This window comes from Lissotriton vulgaris, chromosome 1_1 (genome assembly GCF_964263255.1).
Source record: "Lissotriton vulgaris chromosome 1_1, aLisVul1.2, whole genome shotgun sequence".
Taxonomy (NCBI): Eukaryota; Metazoa; Chordata; class Amphibia; order Caudata; family Salamandridae; genus Lissotriton; species Lissotriton vulgaris.
This window is the reverse complement of record NC_141685.1, coordinates 887,985,909-888,002,481: the sequence shown is the minus strand read 5'-3', so window position 1 is coordinate 888,002,481 and position 16,573 is coordinate 887,985,909. Positions and strand designations below refer to the sequence as shown.

Genomic DNA, 16,573 nt, shown 5'->3' with positions numbered 1-16,573 from the left:
GGGTCTTTTTGTTAGGGTTCAGGCTGGTGAAGCAGAGAAAAATGGCTCAGAGGAAGATGATGACGAGAAACCTGGCAAACGAGTGATGGGGCCTCGCAAGAAGTTTCATTGGGACGAGACACTCAGGTAAACTGCTAATATGTGTAGCTGTTCATTTTCACCTTGGAGGATAGCAGGCCATTGAGGAAATCCACTACTGATATCCTTCGGGATCTTGTTTGCGCTATATAAAACTTTAAAAATAAATAAATACCTTCATTTGTCTGCTTATGTGAATTCCTCTTGCATTGAACTTACTATCCTCTGTGGCCAGTGGAACGCAATAACAAATTTTAGGTTTCAGGATGTAATCTAGTGGCATCATTTTATGTTACTGTATTTTACTGTTTCCACTTCCCTTTGAGGCCATGGTCCTCGTTCAGTTTGGAGGAATACTTCCCTTTTTATTGCGGTTTACCATGTTGTAGTGCATATTGTCACAAGTGGTACACTGATTTTGTATATGCAGATTACTCTTTTGCCTCCTTGGAACCAGACCGCTTCTTCCTTGAAAGAGCTGTCTCCATCATGGGATCTTCAGTGATAGTCAAATGCTTGAATAATTTGCAGCTGTATGCATGAACCTCGGGACACCTTTTTCAGTAGTGTTATTTCATGGTAACCACTTCATAGAATGTCTGTCCATGAGTTTAGATACACCTGTTGAATGGGAGCCTAACAGACGCCTCATTTCTCATGAAAGTTCAAAGTAATTCTTGCGATTGTCCTCCTAGAAATACTTTGCAGCATTTGAATGCAGCAAAATGTATTTCTGTAGAGAGCCTGGAGGGAAAGATGAGCTTGTTAGACTTGCATTCAACAAAGAAGAAATAGGAGCCTGTTCCGTTAGGAACCTCGGAAACACCCCATCCCTCCCAGTATTCATTGTATTGGCAATTGCTTCAGTAACCCAGTTCTCTTAATCAGCTTGTTTAAGATTGTTCTCAGAATATCTGTTAAATATTTTTCCTCAATATTTCATTTTTTTAAATTTTGAATTTTTTGTTCAAGGTCTTTAACCATTTACAGTCGAGTGAATCCTTTTTTTCACTAATCATTGACTGAATTTTTCAGTCATAATGCCATCTGTTTTTGCCCTTCATGTGGGAGAAAGAAGTTGAAACTGATTCCCACAAGGTATGCATGGTTGGTCTCGCTGCCTCTCATTTTGAACCTGAAATTAACATCTGCAAAAAGATGTCTAAAAGAACTTGAAAGGACATAGTGGGCATTAAATTAGGAGGTTCAAAGAGATGAGGCCAAGTGGTATTTATCCTCTGGTCGACCTCTGTAAATAAATTGTTGTCCAGAGATTTTCCTTTTTGATTTGTTTTTGGATCTTTAGAGAAGTAATTTAGCTTGGTTAGACATTTCTGAGCCGGGCCAAATTTTTCTGTACGACATTTTAAAAATGGCAGATGTGTTGCAGTGATGATATAATATTTCAGGAACCATGAGACCTACATACTTCATTTTGGTTTCAAAAAATAGGTTTTGGGGTTCAAGTAGTCTTCTAGAGAGAGAAAATAACTCCTCAGAGCAACTCTTCTGCCATTTTCCAAAATGACGGCTATAATAGAGGAGTAAGAAACCTATATAGAAGTGAAACAAATAACAATGGTTTATATTCCTTTTATGTATACACCAAGCAATGTTTAGGATCTGAATTTGAAAAGAAATGTTGATCACTTCTGTTTTCGTCACATTTTGATTTGTTTTGCCAATCACTCATGGTACATTTGCAGAATGTTGAACATTTGAAAAGAGCATATAGACAGGGACATCTTTTTGTAGCACAGGTTTTGCACGTACATGTAGGTTCTGCGGGTAGAGGCTTTCAAAATTTCGTAGGTTTTAGCACCCCATGAATATCTTCCCAACCAAATTCACACAGATCTTTTCCTACATGACACATTTCTGGGTCAAGTTTCTAGTACAGAATATTAAGCAGGATTAAGTATATTTTCTCGCCTGTTCCATAACATATCCAGAACTCTGACAATCCTTGACTTATGAACATTGCTTTAAATCTAAGTAGCACAATAATATTTGTGTCATTTGACAGTACAATGACTCGATTGATACCATTTCGAACAGCTTACTCAAAATGTGGCACAACACGAAGGTCAGCTTTTTCCAATTTGCTGTTAAGTTCTTTAACAATATGGCCCGTACTTTGAATATAGCTCGGCAGGCATCAACTCCTCATTGACAATCATTCCACTTGCAATAATTGGAAATTCACTGCAGCATTAACAATGTTTTGGTTAGTTAGCAACTCCAAGTTCATCGAGTTAAATGCTGATGACCAGAATTTATCAAGTTGTATAGGTGTCAAATGTTTGATGCAGGCAAGGTAAATTGTTTCACTTGCACACGTTCGTCTGATTCTCACATTTTTTGACAGCAGATAGTTTAAAATAACTGTCAAAGACAATGTGCAGTTCTTGCTAGGTGTACACTGACTTTGATATCCGTAGAAGTCTGAACAACCACTCCAAAGTTTTGCATGGATGAAATCTTGACCATTTGCAATTGTGACTTAAAGTCAAACTGCAGTTTTCTATTAGAACACCTTTTCAAATTAAAATTCTTCAGGTAAGTTTTTTTTCGAGCTCTTGTGCGAGTTTGTGCTTCACTGGTTTGGTTGCAGCATCTCGATCAAATAGTGCATTTGTTGGAAGAAGATTGTGTGACATATTGGCCTTGATAAATTCACGCCTTTCTTTTGCTACATCCATCTCTGTGCTTGTGAAAGTTCTTTTGTAACTTGTTTTGTAGTGGCTGGTTGGACGAAACTCTTACTATGGCAATTAAAGCATAATTATGTTGAACAACTTTTCCCACGAGTAGGTGGTGAGGAACATTTTCACAATGGTACATTCATTTTGAATTTGCCATCTCTCTGAAAGCATTGCAAATAGAAAGGAGTTCATGGGAAGCTAGCTGTCACTGAGCAACATATTCACTTTTACTTGTCTGACCAACAATTCCCTTGGAGCTTTTCTGGGATCTCTAGATCGTCTGTTCCAGTTTCATATCTGGAGCCACATCATTGAACCATTGCTCTTTCCCCACAAAATACCTTTGGATGGATTTTCTGTAGAGGTATGGTTTTTTTCACCTCTAGCTTATTCACTCGTTCCAAACACCAGGACCCATATCTCTGGTATGTTCATCCAATTGAATTCACTAAACACAGTAATCAGTGACTCCACAGTCTAAATGTGCAGCACCTAATCAACTTTCCGATCAGCATGTACCACATTTTTCACTAGAGCTATCATGTGTAAATCATTACCGGAGTACTTGGAAAGTTTTTTTCAGGTTTTCTGTATTGAACAATACCTGGCTTTGCGTTATGTCTCTTGAATGAAGTGCACCCTGTGCCTTGATCACTTCTGAGATAAGATATGCAAAACCTAATTTGTCATTCTTGTTCCAACAAGCATTCCAATGCAATGTTTCTGTAGCCTCAGATATGATGAGCATATGTGAGAAAGTGGCTCTATATATACACTGGACCAAGATAAGGTACAGTGTGTATAGAGTCTACCAACCCCAGAGGTATAACAGAGGTTAAAGCCAGGTGTGACCTTACTCTCTAAAGTGGTAGCTTGGCCGAGCAGTAAGGCAGTACCAGAGGACAGTGTAAAGCATTTGTTGTACACACTCAGTCAGCAAAAGGTTTCATACACTCGAAGACAACTCCAGGCCAATTGTTTTTATGTTAAAGATATAGTTGTTTGATTTCTAGTACCAAAAGGTATTAAAATATACTGTTCTCAATATGAGAAGTCTCAGATGAGTACTTTGCAGGAAGAGAGTACAAGATTAGGGGGAGTTAGAGGAGTAAAACGCTAGGTCGTCCTCCTGGTACGTAGTTTCAAAAGAAAACCCAAGATGTTTGGTTTAGAGACCTAGCTTAAAGACTGATGGCTCTTGACTCATGTAGTCAATGAAAAAGCCTTGAAGAAAGAAAATATTTTTTTTTTTAGTCCCCTCACTCACCAGGGTTTCCCCACGGTGACATGCTTCATCATAGTCCTCTACGAACTCGGGCGTGCTGCGACTTGCGAAGTTGCGTAGGAGCACTTGTAGTTAGACTATGTGTAGTGCAAATTGTGGGGGAGTGGGTAAAAAGTGATTAAAAATACCTTCCTAGTGGGCCTTAACAAATTTTATTCTAGTTCCTAGGTTGGTATGTCTAAAAAGGGGGTTGCACTGGGGAACCTAACTATAATGAGGTGGACCACCGTGTGAGATCATGTTTCGAGCTACCCCAAGCTCTTCCTCAGGACCACACAGGGACCAGCCCTGTGTTTGCCACTCCTAACGTTCCTAAATAGGAAATGGACAATAATGAAGTATAGAAAAATAGTGAATAAAGTGAACGCTGCTACTAATAAAGATCTCGTTACTTTTGTAATCCAGTACTGGGCTCTTGGGTTCAGCACTGGGGTCTCAACTTAAAACCGGTAAGTAATCACGTTTCAGTATTTCGTATGATAAGTTTTCAAAAGTAGACACTTAGATAAAATTTCATAGAAAAGCAGCCAATGGGATCCTATGTAGAAAATACAGGTTACTAGTAAACCCGGTAAGGATTACTTTTGCGATTCAGTACTGGGATACAAGGTACAGTACTGGCTTTTGTCCTGATCCCAGGTGAGTACTTCTGAATTCGGTTGATTTTATATGAATATTTTAAGTTTTCAAAACTTCACACTTAGAAGATTTTTCGAGTCAAACCAGTCGTTATCCAATGGCAGGTAAGTGAGTAACCGGTTTTTTGGTGAGTATTCGACAGGTGAAGTTAGGGTTCTGGGCATAGGCTCAGGGGTCCCCCAGGGTCAAGTAAGTACAGTTGGTTCACCCTCAGCGGCACAGGAGCGGCCAGGTGCAGAGGTAGTTAGGCCCAATGTTATCCAACGAGGAGCAGGGGGCCTCCGGTTGGTGGCTGCTGGCTAGCAGGCCACGCGACTGTGGGAGCTGAGCTCCTGGTCACTTGTTCAGGGCAAATGGGGAAGTAGGATAGGGTAAAGGTTGCACGGCCAGCGGTACTCGGGCGGCTGGGTGCAGGGTGCTTTTGAGCTGTTGGGCGCTCAATGTTATTCAATGGAAAAGGTAAAAAATAAACAAAGGCTGCAGGTTCGGGGACGGAAACTCTTCAGGGGCGACCACCACTTCGAGAGGTTAGTTGGGATCTTGGAGCACAGGTAGGTACCCCTAAGGAACGCACAGGGAGCTGCAGGGGGCCGGGTGCAGGGGTGTTTTTTGGAGTCTGGAAAGCTTACCCTCAGCTGGTTGCAGTTGGAGGGGCCCCTGGTTCTGAGTCTGCAGGCGTCGTCTGGGCAGTGGCGTCACTAGGGGGGTGCGGTGGGTGCGGACCGCACCGGGGGACACCATGACAGACTTTTTGCTATCACCGGAGGTTTTAATATTTAATTGCATGCAGTAGTGACTCATGCGGAAGCCCAGCCTGGTTCAGTAGAGTAAGGCTCTGTGCCCCCCCCCCCCATTCCCCCCCCCTTCTCGTCACACTCTATCAGGTCTCGGGCTCTGTCCTCGTGCAGGAGCACAGCAGCGCCGCCTAGCCTCGTCACAGGAGAGCGGCGCGCGCGAGGGAGGTCATGATTAAATGTCCAGAGTCTGAATTACACGTTACTTTCCGGTGTACCTAGACTTGTGCAGCATATTTAGTTCATTGGTATAATTTCTACCTTCGGTCATGAGAATTCTGTTCCATGAACTGAGGGAGAATATTTGTCTGGAATACTTTTATGACGTAAAATGGTTCAGTCTGTGGATGTATCTGGACTCATCACTCATTACTCTTCAAATCTTTTGAGGTCGCCCTTTTCAGAATGCTTTTATGGAAAAGAAACCAGACAGCTCACCAAACTTGTGCATGTGATTGTGCCATAATAGAACCAGGAGCTGTTCCGTTTGAAAGTGAACAAAGACCCCCTTTGTACCCAAAGGGGTTCAACAAAAAGAAATGTTCCCCTTTTACTAACAGTCAACATAGAGTTTCAGGGGTTCCATGTATTTTTGTCCATCTTTTACAAACTATGAGACACTCTCATAAAGATATACTTCGCTAAGAATTATACAGTAGAGCAAGTTCCACAATTGTCAAAAAAGCGAATAAAGCACTTCTTAACATGCCGAGATAATTTTAGCTGCCTTCTCAGACTATTGCTTTTCCCAAAAAAGTCATACAATGTACACACAGAGGTGCCTTTGGTCAGCGGAATTCAGCAACTGCTCTGTTTACTTGCGCACTATACTTCGGGTCCCAGTCGCCGGGGGACGTCCTCGTGGTCTTGGATCACTCTGGCACGGGCCGGGCTCGGCGGGTGCAGAGTGGGCTGGTCCGGAGCTTCCTGGCTGGCACCAGGGGTGTTGTTGCAGCAGAGCCTCTGCTGATGAAAGTCCCAGACGTTAAGAGGGTCAAGGCAGGCAGGTCCTCTGGGTGTCCCAAGGTTGCTGTCCGCAGGAGACAGGCTGGTAGGGCTGGGGCGTAGTCAGTTGTTGTCATCCTCTTAGCAGCTGCACAGCGGGTCTTCTTCCTCTTCATATTCTTTCTTCTTCTCATCGGGATCTGATGAAGGAAGGTTCAGGGTGCCCCTAAATACTAAATTTAGGGGGGTTACAGGTAGGGCAAGGGCAGGGACCAATAGGTCCCTGTCCTGGGGTGGGTACACCCCCTAGCCTGCTCCTCTCCTGTGGGAGGGGGGCAGGAGCCTAGCTGTCATTGGGCAGGGCTCACCATCACCAAGAAGGCCGGAGCCCGGGGTCGTGCTTCCCCTCTCCCACCTGAGGGGTGGAGTTGATTTGATTTGAATGGGGATTTGTAAAGCGCGCAGCTACCCTAGGGCGTCCCAGCGCTGAATTGACCTATAGTTCCAGAGGGGGAGCAGAAGAAGTGAAAGATTATGGGAAGAGCCAAGTTTTTAGTTGCCTACGAAAGGCCAAAAGATTGTGTTCTCTCCGCATGGCAAGTGGGAGAGCGTTCCACAGTTTTGGGGCGTTGTAGGAGAACAAGCGCCCCCCGGATCGGGACTTTTTTATTCTAGGAACGCTGGCCAGGGAGAGGGAATCTGATCTGAGTTGTTTGTTAGAGTGATGGGGTTTGACGAAGGATCTCAGAATCGGAGGGCCTCTGCCTTGCATTATTTTGTGTGAAATGCATAAGGTCTTAAAGGTGATCATTTCTTTAACTGGAAGCCAGTGCAGGCTTTTGAGTGCTGGTTTAGCAGAGCATCTCGATTTGGTTCCGGTTAAGAGTCTGGCAGCAGCGTTCTGAGCGCATTGCAGTCTGTGAATAACTGATGCCGGTGCCCCCAGGTACAGGACGTTGCCATAGTCCAGTCTGGAGTTGGCACAGACTGGCACACCCCCCTTCCTGACGTGGGGTTTCCCGCCTGTCTTCCCGCCAGAGTGGGGGTTGGAACTGGTGGGGGCCAGTTGCTGAGTACAGCAAATGGTCTGGAGAAGCTCACAGAGGCGGCATGCCTTTGAAGCTTCCCTCTGCCCATCCTGGGGGAGGAGACCTAGCTCCTCGCCCAGGATGTGCATTGTTGCAGGCCCTGGAGAGCTGGGGGCTCTCCACTCTGGGGTCCAGCAACATGTCTGCTGTGTGGCAGCCTCTGCAGCCACTCAGACCAGACGTGGATTGTGGTTAGGTTTCAGGGGGCATCTCGAAGATGCCCTCTGTGATGCATTTTTCATTAAACCCCACACTGGCATCAGTGTGGGTTTAATGTGCTGAGAAGGTTGATACCAAAATTGTCAGTCTTCAGTGTAGCCATTATGGTGCTGTGGAGTTCGTAATGACGACCTCCCAGCACCATATACTCTTAATGGCATCACTGCACTTAGTGCCCAGGAGTGGCCCTGGGTACTGTAGGGGCACAGGGCTCATACACCTGTGCCCACACCACTGACATAGGGCACCCAGCTAAAGCGGTGACTGATGTATGCCAGGGTAGTGGGTTTGTGGGCATGGCACACAGGGATGTGTGCCATGTCGACTCTTTGTTTAGTTCTGTACTTAGCCTGCAAAGGCAGTGTGTGGGTGCCAGGGTATAGGGCCCCTAAGGGTGGCACAATAAGTGCTGCAGCCCTTAGGGGTCTTCTCTGGTCACCATGCCCTGGGTACCTAGGGTACCATTTACTAGGGTCTGACAGGTGGCCAGAGATGCCAATTGGGTTTTAGTTTCAACACCGTTTTAGGGAGGGAACACATGCCCTTGGTACCTGGTTGGCAGGAGCCCAGGCAACACTCAGTCAAAGCACATCAGCAGTTCAGAAAAAAATGGGGGCATACCAATGCAAGAAAGATGGCACTTTCTCACAGCATACCTTGTAACGAACGGACATAATGAATTTTGCTCAATACTGACTGGACAGTTTTGCTTCCAAAGATTTCAGTCTCAATAAGTGCATTGTCTATGCCACATCCACTGAGAACCTCCTGCACTCCACAACACAACTTTTGTCATGTGGTAAACACCAATCATTGGATAAAGATTATCCAATTCTACTGGAATCCTCATAAAAACAGCAGCTACAATACGTAAAACGCCTTCATCGCGTACATTGGCACAATAGGCTTGTCTTCAAGCTGAGCATGCACATTTTTGATTTTTTTTAGATGTGATTGCATTCTGCAAATGGTGACAAACTACCAATCTGTTGTAGGGCAGGCCTTTCACAGACACAGTGCCGCATGTGACCATTACCATGGGTGCCTTGCTCACGTGCTTGTCCACGCATCTCACATAGTCCAAGGACTTGACTGTCGCATCCTATACTTGGATCAACTAGCCATACAGCTAACCTGCAAAGCCTTTCTGGTACTCATTCACAGCAAGGTAGTCCTTATTAGAACAGGCATAAAAGCCATGTATTCCATCTAGAAACAGGGAGGCGTATACTCCCATTAGCTCTCACATTACACAGAGCATCTGACACTGGGTCCTCTGTTGCAATATCCACCTTCTAGCAGAGCCTCTTCCCGGGGTAACTCAGAACTTTGCGGCTCTGCTTACTAGGACTCTTAAGTCCATGAGTTGGTACTCCACTCCCCAGATTCTTCAGTTATAATTTCAGCACGGAGGTATCCGCGGATAGACCTATTTATTACCCCAGAAAATACAAGATGTCAAAGCTTTGCTGGCAGATACACACACCCACAGTCCAAGGGTTATGCACTGTGGATGAATTAGTCTGGGATATTTGCCTACTCTTTTAGACTCCTCCCACTGCTTCCCTTTGTGGACCAGAAGTTCAAGCAAACCTCTTTAACTCATCTTAGTGGCTGTAACACGGGCCAGACAGCCCTGGGTTTGCAGCATGAATCTCTTCTAGATTTACATGTTGTGCAAATTCCTCCATCTAGTGGCTGAAGCTTGAAAGTCTTACTCGTTTTAACATGTTTTTAGGTCTTGCCTAGGCAGCGCATGTGCACGGTCGCTTCGAGACCTGCTGTATCTACAGTATGGGTTTTGAGCACCACCCATCTTTTTGATTGGTTCCTGTTAGTGCCTTTCAAAAATGCCTGCTTTTGTTTGGTAAATTGTTTAATTAGTCTCTCCTTTTGGTGTTTTGGAACCTCCAATGGAGACTGCCCCTGTTATATGTGGTCTCACTCTTTTTGTTATTTTGTTACTTTGTGTGCACTATTTTTTTTTAGGTCCCACCTAGGCAGCACTGTCTCTGCTGTGTTTTTGAATTGTAGGTATGTGTTTTGTTTACTTTGTCCGCCGACGGGTTGATAAAAGAAAGCTGTCCAATAGCTTCATTTGCCACGCTTCATCTTTATTCACCACCGTGCTCTATTGCTTTTTTATTAAGTCTATTAACTTTTGGGACGTTTTAACACCTTGGCTGCTTTGAGTTTTCCCCTCCTATGATGACTTTGAATTTTCCCCATTGTTCATGACGAGCTCAGCTCGTCATAAGCACAGCTCCACTGTGCTTCATGACGAGCTGAGCTCGTCATGAGCATGGAAGGGGTTAATAAAAGATGCGCGCAGCAGCTTCATTGCTGCACTTCATCCTTCTTCACAGCTGCGACTCTCTTGTATTTATTTTATTTTGTGTACTTTGGGTGGCGTGTTGATAAGTGTTCTGTTTACTTTGTGCACCAGGTTGATCCAATTAAAAAGATGGCTCCTGCGCAGCACTGTTTTTAGGCGTCATAGTCTTAGAGAGTGTGCCGGCGACTCGGAAATTATACTGTTTACTTAAAACGTACTTTAGTGTTTCAGAGTCAATAAGATTAACGTAGTTCAGACCTTTAAAGTGTTTATGCAGAGGTGCTTTGACTCTCCAAAGCTAATTGTTCATTGGGACTATGGTCTGTCTGTGGTAAGTCAGTGCATATCTGCATAAAGATTTGAACCACATTAATCTTAGTGACTGAGAAACAGTAAAGTATGTTTTTAATAAAGTATAATTTCAGAGTCGCCAGCACGCACTAACATTATTAAAGTTTAAGAATATGCTTGTTTATAGTAGTCTGTCTTTATCTCTGATCCTCATTTAACGAACGTGGCGCATACAGTGAAGGCTATTACCAGCGTCACTTCCTGTTTCACTGGTATGAACTTGAATCAACCGGGTGGGGTTTAATCCAGCAGTTTGCAAGTTTCACTCATATTGCTTTATAAATTGTATGTTGTTTAACTTACAAGTATTCTTGCAGTGGGTGCATTAGACATTTAAGGTATCTATTTCACAGGGATTGGAACTTGTCATCTGAAAGTTGCTCACTGATCCCTGTAACCGTTGCCACGCTAAGTAAGCTCTTGCTTGGTGTCTGTGGCCTGCGGTGCGATAATTTGCTCATTTATCAGTTGCCGCTCCAACCAGTCTAGGTCTTTTCTCTCACTGTCTGCCTCCGCACCAGAAGTAGTTGTTCTCTTTAATAATAACACACTGTGCGACTATCACTTTTCAATCACTCCCTTGCAACCTCATTATTGTTGATTCTGGACGCTCTCTTTTAAAAAGTGTGGAAACTCAGGTCTGGAACAGTTTTTATTGCTTTTCCGTAGCTGTCTCGTTGTTGAGATAAACACAATACGGAAAGTGATTGTGGGTTTAAGAAACTGATTACTTGTATTTTTAACTAGTTGGTCTATTTCCTGCTGAACTGTGGTAATAAACCATGTACTTGCAATGTTTTCACACCAGAAACACAGTATTTAACAATTAAAGAATCCACAGAGTATATAACATTTGTGCAGGCAGCTGTATATTAAGTCCGCACAGTACCAACAGTACGAGCTAAGTGCTCTTTAGAGTGTTACGAAGAGCACTTTAACACATACTCGTGTGTAGACATAGCAAGAGGAAGGATGGGTGTCTGTTCTTTTTGCTGTCAAACTAGTCAAACTATTTTAATATACGCTGAAACTGCATTTTTATTTCCCAGAGTTCTGTGATACAGCAAAACAAACACCACAGGCCTTACTACACTTTTCTCTTTTTACCAATTTCTAGAATAAATAAATTGTTGTTCAATGGTATGTTATTTCTATTCTACCTTGCAACATAACAGTTGTATAGGTCTTCAATCGCTTCTTACATTGTTAGTGTTGAACTGACTTGCTTTTGTAATCTGGGCACTGTCTTCGCATAGTTCCGAAATGTCCATTTCTTCTGTGCGGTTTTCATTCTCAGTAGTTGAGAGTTTAACGTGCTAGTAATAGTTTGTGTAAATGGGAAATTTAAATGTGCTATTTCCTACTAAAACGCTTTGCGGGGGTATTTATGGTATATCTGAGTGCAGCAGAACTTTACATTTTACCGTTCAATGTGGTCATTGGTTGTGGTGACATGGTTTACCTACATTCTTTTATAGAGTGTTTAGCCAAAACCGGTAATTAGGTATGGTGTCTGTGATTGTGCGTTATTTAATGTGCTTACATAATCATTTATTTGATGGTTGTTTTTCAACCTATATTAATTATGTCTCCAGTCATTGATTTACCACAAACTTTGATATCTTTGATCGCTAATGTAATGGATAATGTGCTGCATGACTGAACACTTATAAGGTCCTAAAGGCGAGACCTATTTGCTATGCCAATGCTAATTTATTCTGTCTCTCTTGGACATGGGTGCGTCTGGTGAAACGAGATCCCTCAAGGGTTGGCTATTAAATCCACTTTCTGTGGCCAAGCCTTTAGATTATTTGTCTGCCACAGAGCTCTGAGGGGCCTGCGGTATTGCAGGAGATCTAGGGACGAGGACCCCCCTGGAACTAATAATAACATTGTTGCTAGGAATAAAAATAGCTGGAGGGGAACATCCTGATATTCTATGTTCGGAATGCTGAGCCACTTACAACCTGCTATAAATACTTATTTGACTGCGCCATATTTTATGTGTGAGAGGCTAATTTCTCAGACACTTCTTTGCAGCCCTCAAGCAACAAAAATTTCTATTTTTCTCCTTTGCAAATGCAGTATCTTTATCGTGTTTGCGTTTAAAAAATCTATTGTATGCAGCATAGGTGCAACTTTAATACACGCATTCAAATCATGGTAAGATTTATAAATTATTGCAGTTGTACATCTGCTGGTGTTTATTGGGCCAGTGATGTTCACAGTGGCAGTTTCAATAAAACGTTTATATTTATTTTTATTTATTTAATGTGTTTTTATATAGCACAAACTTTATCCCAAGGTGTCGGAGCGGTTTAAAATAGTACCAGTTACATTACATGTGGACTTGAGTACATGAGTTACATAAGATAAAATGAAAAGCTCTAAATTCACATAAGAATGTGAAGTACAAAAGTCTACTACAGATACTAGTGGTTAGAGTTACAAATATACAAGTTGCAGATTCACACAAAGGGAAAGATACAAATAGAAAAACTGTGAATTCACAAAGGAATATGTAGTATCCTGCATTTGTAATGTAATGTTTAGTTCGAGGCATATGGGCTGCAGACCACACACTTTTGCATTAGATCACCATCTGGTGGTGGGCCCGGATGATTACACTTTGTTGTTGTCTTGGAAGAGTCTTTGTCTGCTGGGTGACTCCTCCCTTAGACTGTAGTGCGCATGGGCATCGTCTCCATCCTCAGATTGTTTTTTTCCGCCATCGGGCTCGGATGTGTTAATCGTTCGGTCCAGTTACCGACCTATTCTCGAATCCATAAATCAATGTAAACATCAACTTCGTCTTCGATACTGATTCCGGTTGCCTGTGTCGAAGAGAGGACCCACTTCTCCATTCCAGCTCGTCGGGGCCGTCTGCCCCACTGCGCTATTGGGACTTTGGCTCATGGAAAGAACACTGTTCAAGAAGTGCCCTCAGTGTTGGCACAAGTTTCCCCACACCGACCTTCATGAGGTTTGCAACTTGTGCTTGTCCCCAGACCACGAGAGTCGAGACTGTGAGGCCTGTGATTCGTTCTGGTCCAAGAACACAATCAGGGACCGTCTAGCTTGAAGAGCTATGGAGCAGTCCTCGTCGTCGACACCAGACCTCATCATAGACGAGGCACCAATCGAGGTAGACGTCGAAGAACAGCAAGAAGACGTCGCTTCCGAGGCAGAAGAGTCAGCTTCCGGACAGGAGGATGGATCCGAAGATGACCATCTGCTTCCAGCTGGTCAACAGGTCGTGAGTAAGAGCGTCGACCCTGTTCATCCCCCCAACCCCATTCCGGGACAGGCTTCGGTTCCACCCCCACCCTCGGGTCCGGGTGCACACAGATTAAAAACTTCCGAAGCCCCGCCTTCGGGCTCTGCAGTGAAGAGTGTTAAAAAGCCTCAGGTCGACTCGGGCTCGAGTGAGACCGTCGGTCCCGACAAACAAAAAGTGCTTAAGCCGAAGTTGGCACCGGCACCAAGACACCCTTCGACACCGAGGGTTACCGAACTGAAACCGAAACCAAGTTCGGCACCAAAGGAAGTTCCGAAACCAAGTTCGGCACGGAAAGATGTTCCAAAGGTTAACGAAACAAGAACTACGTCCGTACCTAAAAAATCAAACCCGAAAACGGTTTCCAAAACCGAAACACAGTTCGGCACCAAGAACAGACAAGTCTAAACACTGCAGCCAAAGCTTCGGATCCAAAAAGCGTAAATCCAAGCAAGATAAATCTTCGGAATCGAAAGCAAGACCCGTTTCAAAGATAATAGAGACTATAAAAAATAAACCTGACGGCTCCAAATTTCAAAAATCGACGCCGAAGGAAGATTTACCAGTGGAGGAGCTTTTCCAGCCTGATGTAAGGCAAAAGACAATCTGGACAAACATATACAGTGCCTGAAAATAGGAAAATAGACTGTCCTAAACCATCTCCTGTTCCTCCAAAGAAGCATATTCAGACTGTACCCACAAGAACTCCCTCACCACAAGTAGAAATACTAGATAGTTCTCCTGCACAGTCAGCAGCTAGTACACATAGTATAGTTCCACAGGAGGAGGATTATGGGGATACATACTCAACACAGTTATCAACAAATAGAGGACAGTGATGACCCAGATAATATGGCTAGGTCATCAGGTGACCCATGGGAAGATTACAATGTATCACATGCACCAGATCTACCACAAGACGAGGCATACCTGTCTAGACCATCTCCACCAGATGACCCCATTGGGTTCACACAACTCATCCATAGAGCAGCTACTTTCCATGGAGTAGACCTGCATACAAATCCAATAAAAGAGGATTTTCTTATGGATACACTGTTAACATCACATAGAACCACTACCACACTGCCAAAACTAAATGGAGTGGTAAGACGCGCACCAGAAATATTTAAAGATCCAGTCAGGGCCAGGGTAATTAACCTCAGACTGGAAAAGAAATATTAAACGGCTCCCTCTGATCCTGCATACATTAATGGACAGTTGCCACTAGATTCGTTGGTTGTGTCGAATGCGAGAAAGAGAGCCAATTCGCAGTCGACAGTGAATGCTCTACCTCCTGACAAAGAATCAAAGCTTCTAGATGCCTCAGGGAAGCGCACACTATCTCAAGCTGCCAACATATGGAGGATTGCTAACGCTGAAGCTCTATTAGAAAGATATGACAGAGCTCATTATGATGAGCTAGAGTCTCTCATGCAGCACCTGCCAGAACAATATAGGACTAGAGCTGCTGATTTAATACAAGAGGGCAAGGTTATAACTAATACCTCCATAAGATGCGCTCTAGACACTGCAGATACAGCATCTAGAGCGGTAAACACAGGAGTACTGTTGCGTAGGCATGCATGGCTAAGAATATCAGGATTCAAACCAGAGGTACAAGCCAGTACTAAACCAGCCATTTGACCAACAGCATCTTTTCGGTCCAAATGTAGACAGTGCGTTGGAAAAAATGAAAAAAGACACGGATACTGCAAAATCAATGGGCGTTTTACAAACACAAGCCCATAGACCTTCCTTTCGTCACTCCTCCTATAGGGGTGCATCAAAAGGCTTCCAAACTGACAATACCTCCTCTGCTTACAAACAAACCAACCAAACCTCACCCAATAAGGGATACTATAGAGGAGGGTATAGAGGAAATATTAATAATAAGGGCAGAGGCAGAGGCAACCACAATCGCAACGCCTCTACTCCCAAACAGTGACTTCCCTTCCATCCCCCCAGACCATTCCACTCCGGTCGGGGGAAGATTACAACAGTTCCTACCTGTCTGGAACTCCATCACAACAGACAGGTGGGTGAGACAAATAATTCAGTCAGGTTATTGCCTGGAGCTCACTTCCACTCCTCCAACAATACCACCCAGACAACGTCCTATGTCAAAAGAGCACCTCTTATTACTAAGGCAAGAGGCACAATCACTACTGCAAAAGAATGAGATAGAACTAGTACCAAGGGAACACCAAAACGCAGGTTTACTCCCTTTATTTTCTCATACCCTAAAAGGATGGGTCTCTCAGACCAATTCTGGATCTAAGACCCCTAAACCAGTACATACATTCAGACCATTTTCATATGGTCACATTACAAGTTTTACCGTTACTAGAAAAAGGGGACATCCTTGCTACATTAGACCTCAAGGATGCCTACTTCCACATTCCCATTCATCAGTCTCATAGACCGTACCTAAGATTCGTGCTAGAAGGTCAGCACTACCAATTCAAGGTGCTCCCCTTCGGAGTGACAACAGCACCTCGAGTATTCACAAAGTGTCTAGCGGTAGTAGCAGCACAGGTAAGAAGGGACAACATTCATGTATTCCCATATCTAGACGACTGGCTAATAAAATCCAAGTCATACAACCAATGTGTACAGCACACGCATCAAACAGTCTGCCTGCTGCACAAACTGGGGTTTATAGCAAATCAAAAAATGTCACATCTACAACCGTCCCTATCTCAGCAATACCTAGGGGCCACAATAGATACCTCCAAGGCAGTAGCGTACCCTAACTTAATAAGAATACAGGCTATGCAGAATCTTATACAAAAATTCCAAGCACAACACTCACTACTAGCTCGAGTGTTCATGCAGATAATAGGAATGATGGCATCTT

The 16,573-nt window shown here is 43.7% G+C and overlaps 1 protein-coding gene across 4 annotated transcripts in view; it reads left to right on the top strand.

Annotated features, from left to right (window-relative positions):
• UBN2 (ubinuclein 2) overlaps positions 1-16,573 on the top strand; it is a 624,092-nt gene that overhangs the window by 337,807 nt on the left and 269,712 nt on the right. For all 4 annotated transcript variants that reach the window (XM_086958832.1, XM_086958824.1, XM_086958830.1 and 1 more), the window contains one exon: positions 16-126. In XM_086958832.1, the coding sequence (XP_086814958.1) occupies positions 16-126 (111 nt within the window). The remainder of the gene's footprint in view (positions 1-15; positions 127-16,573) is intronic.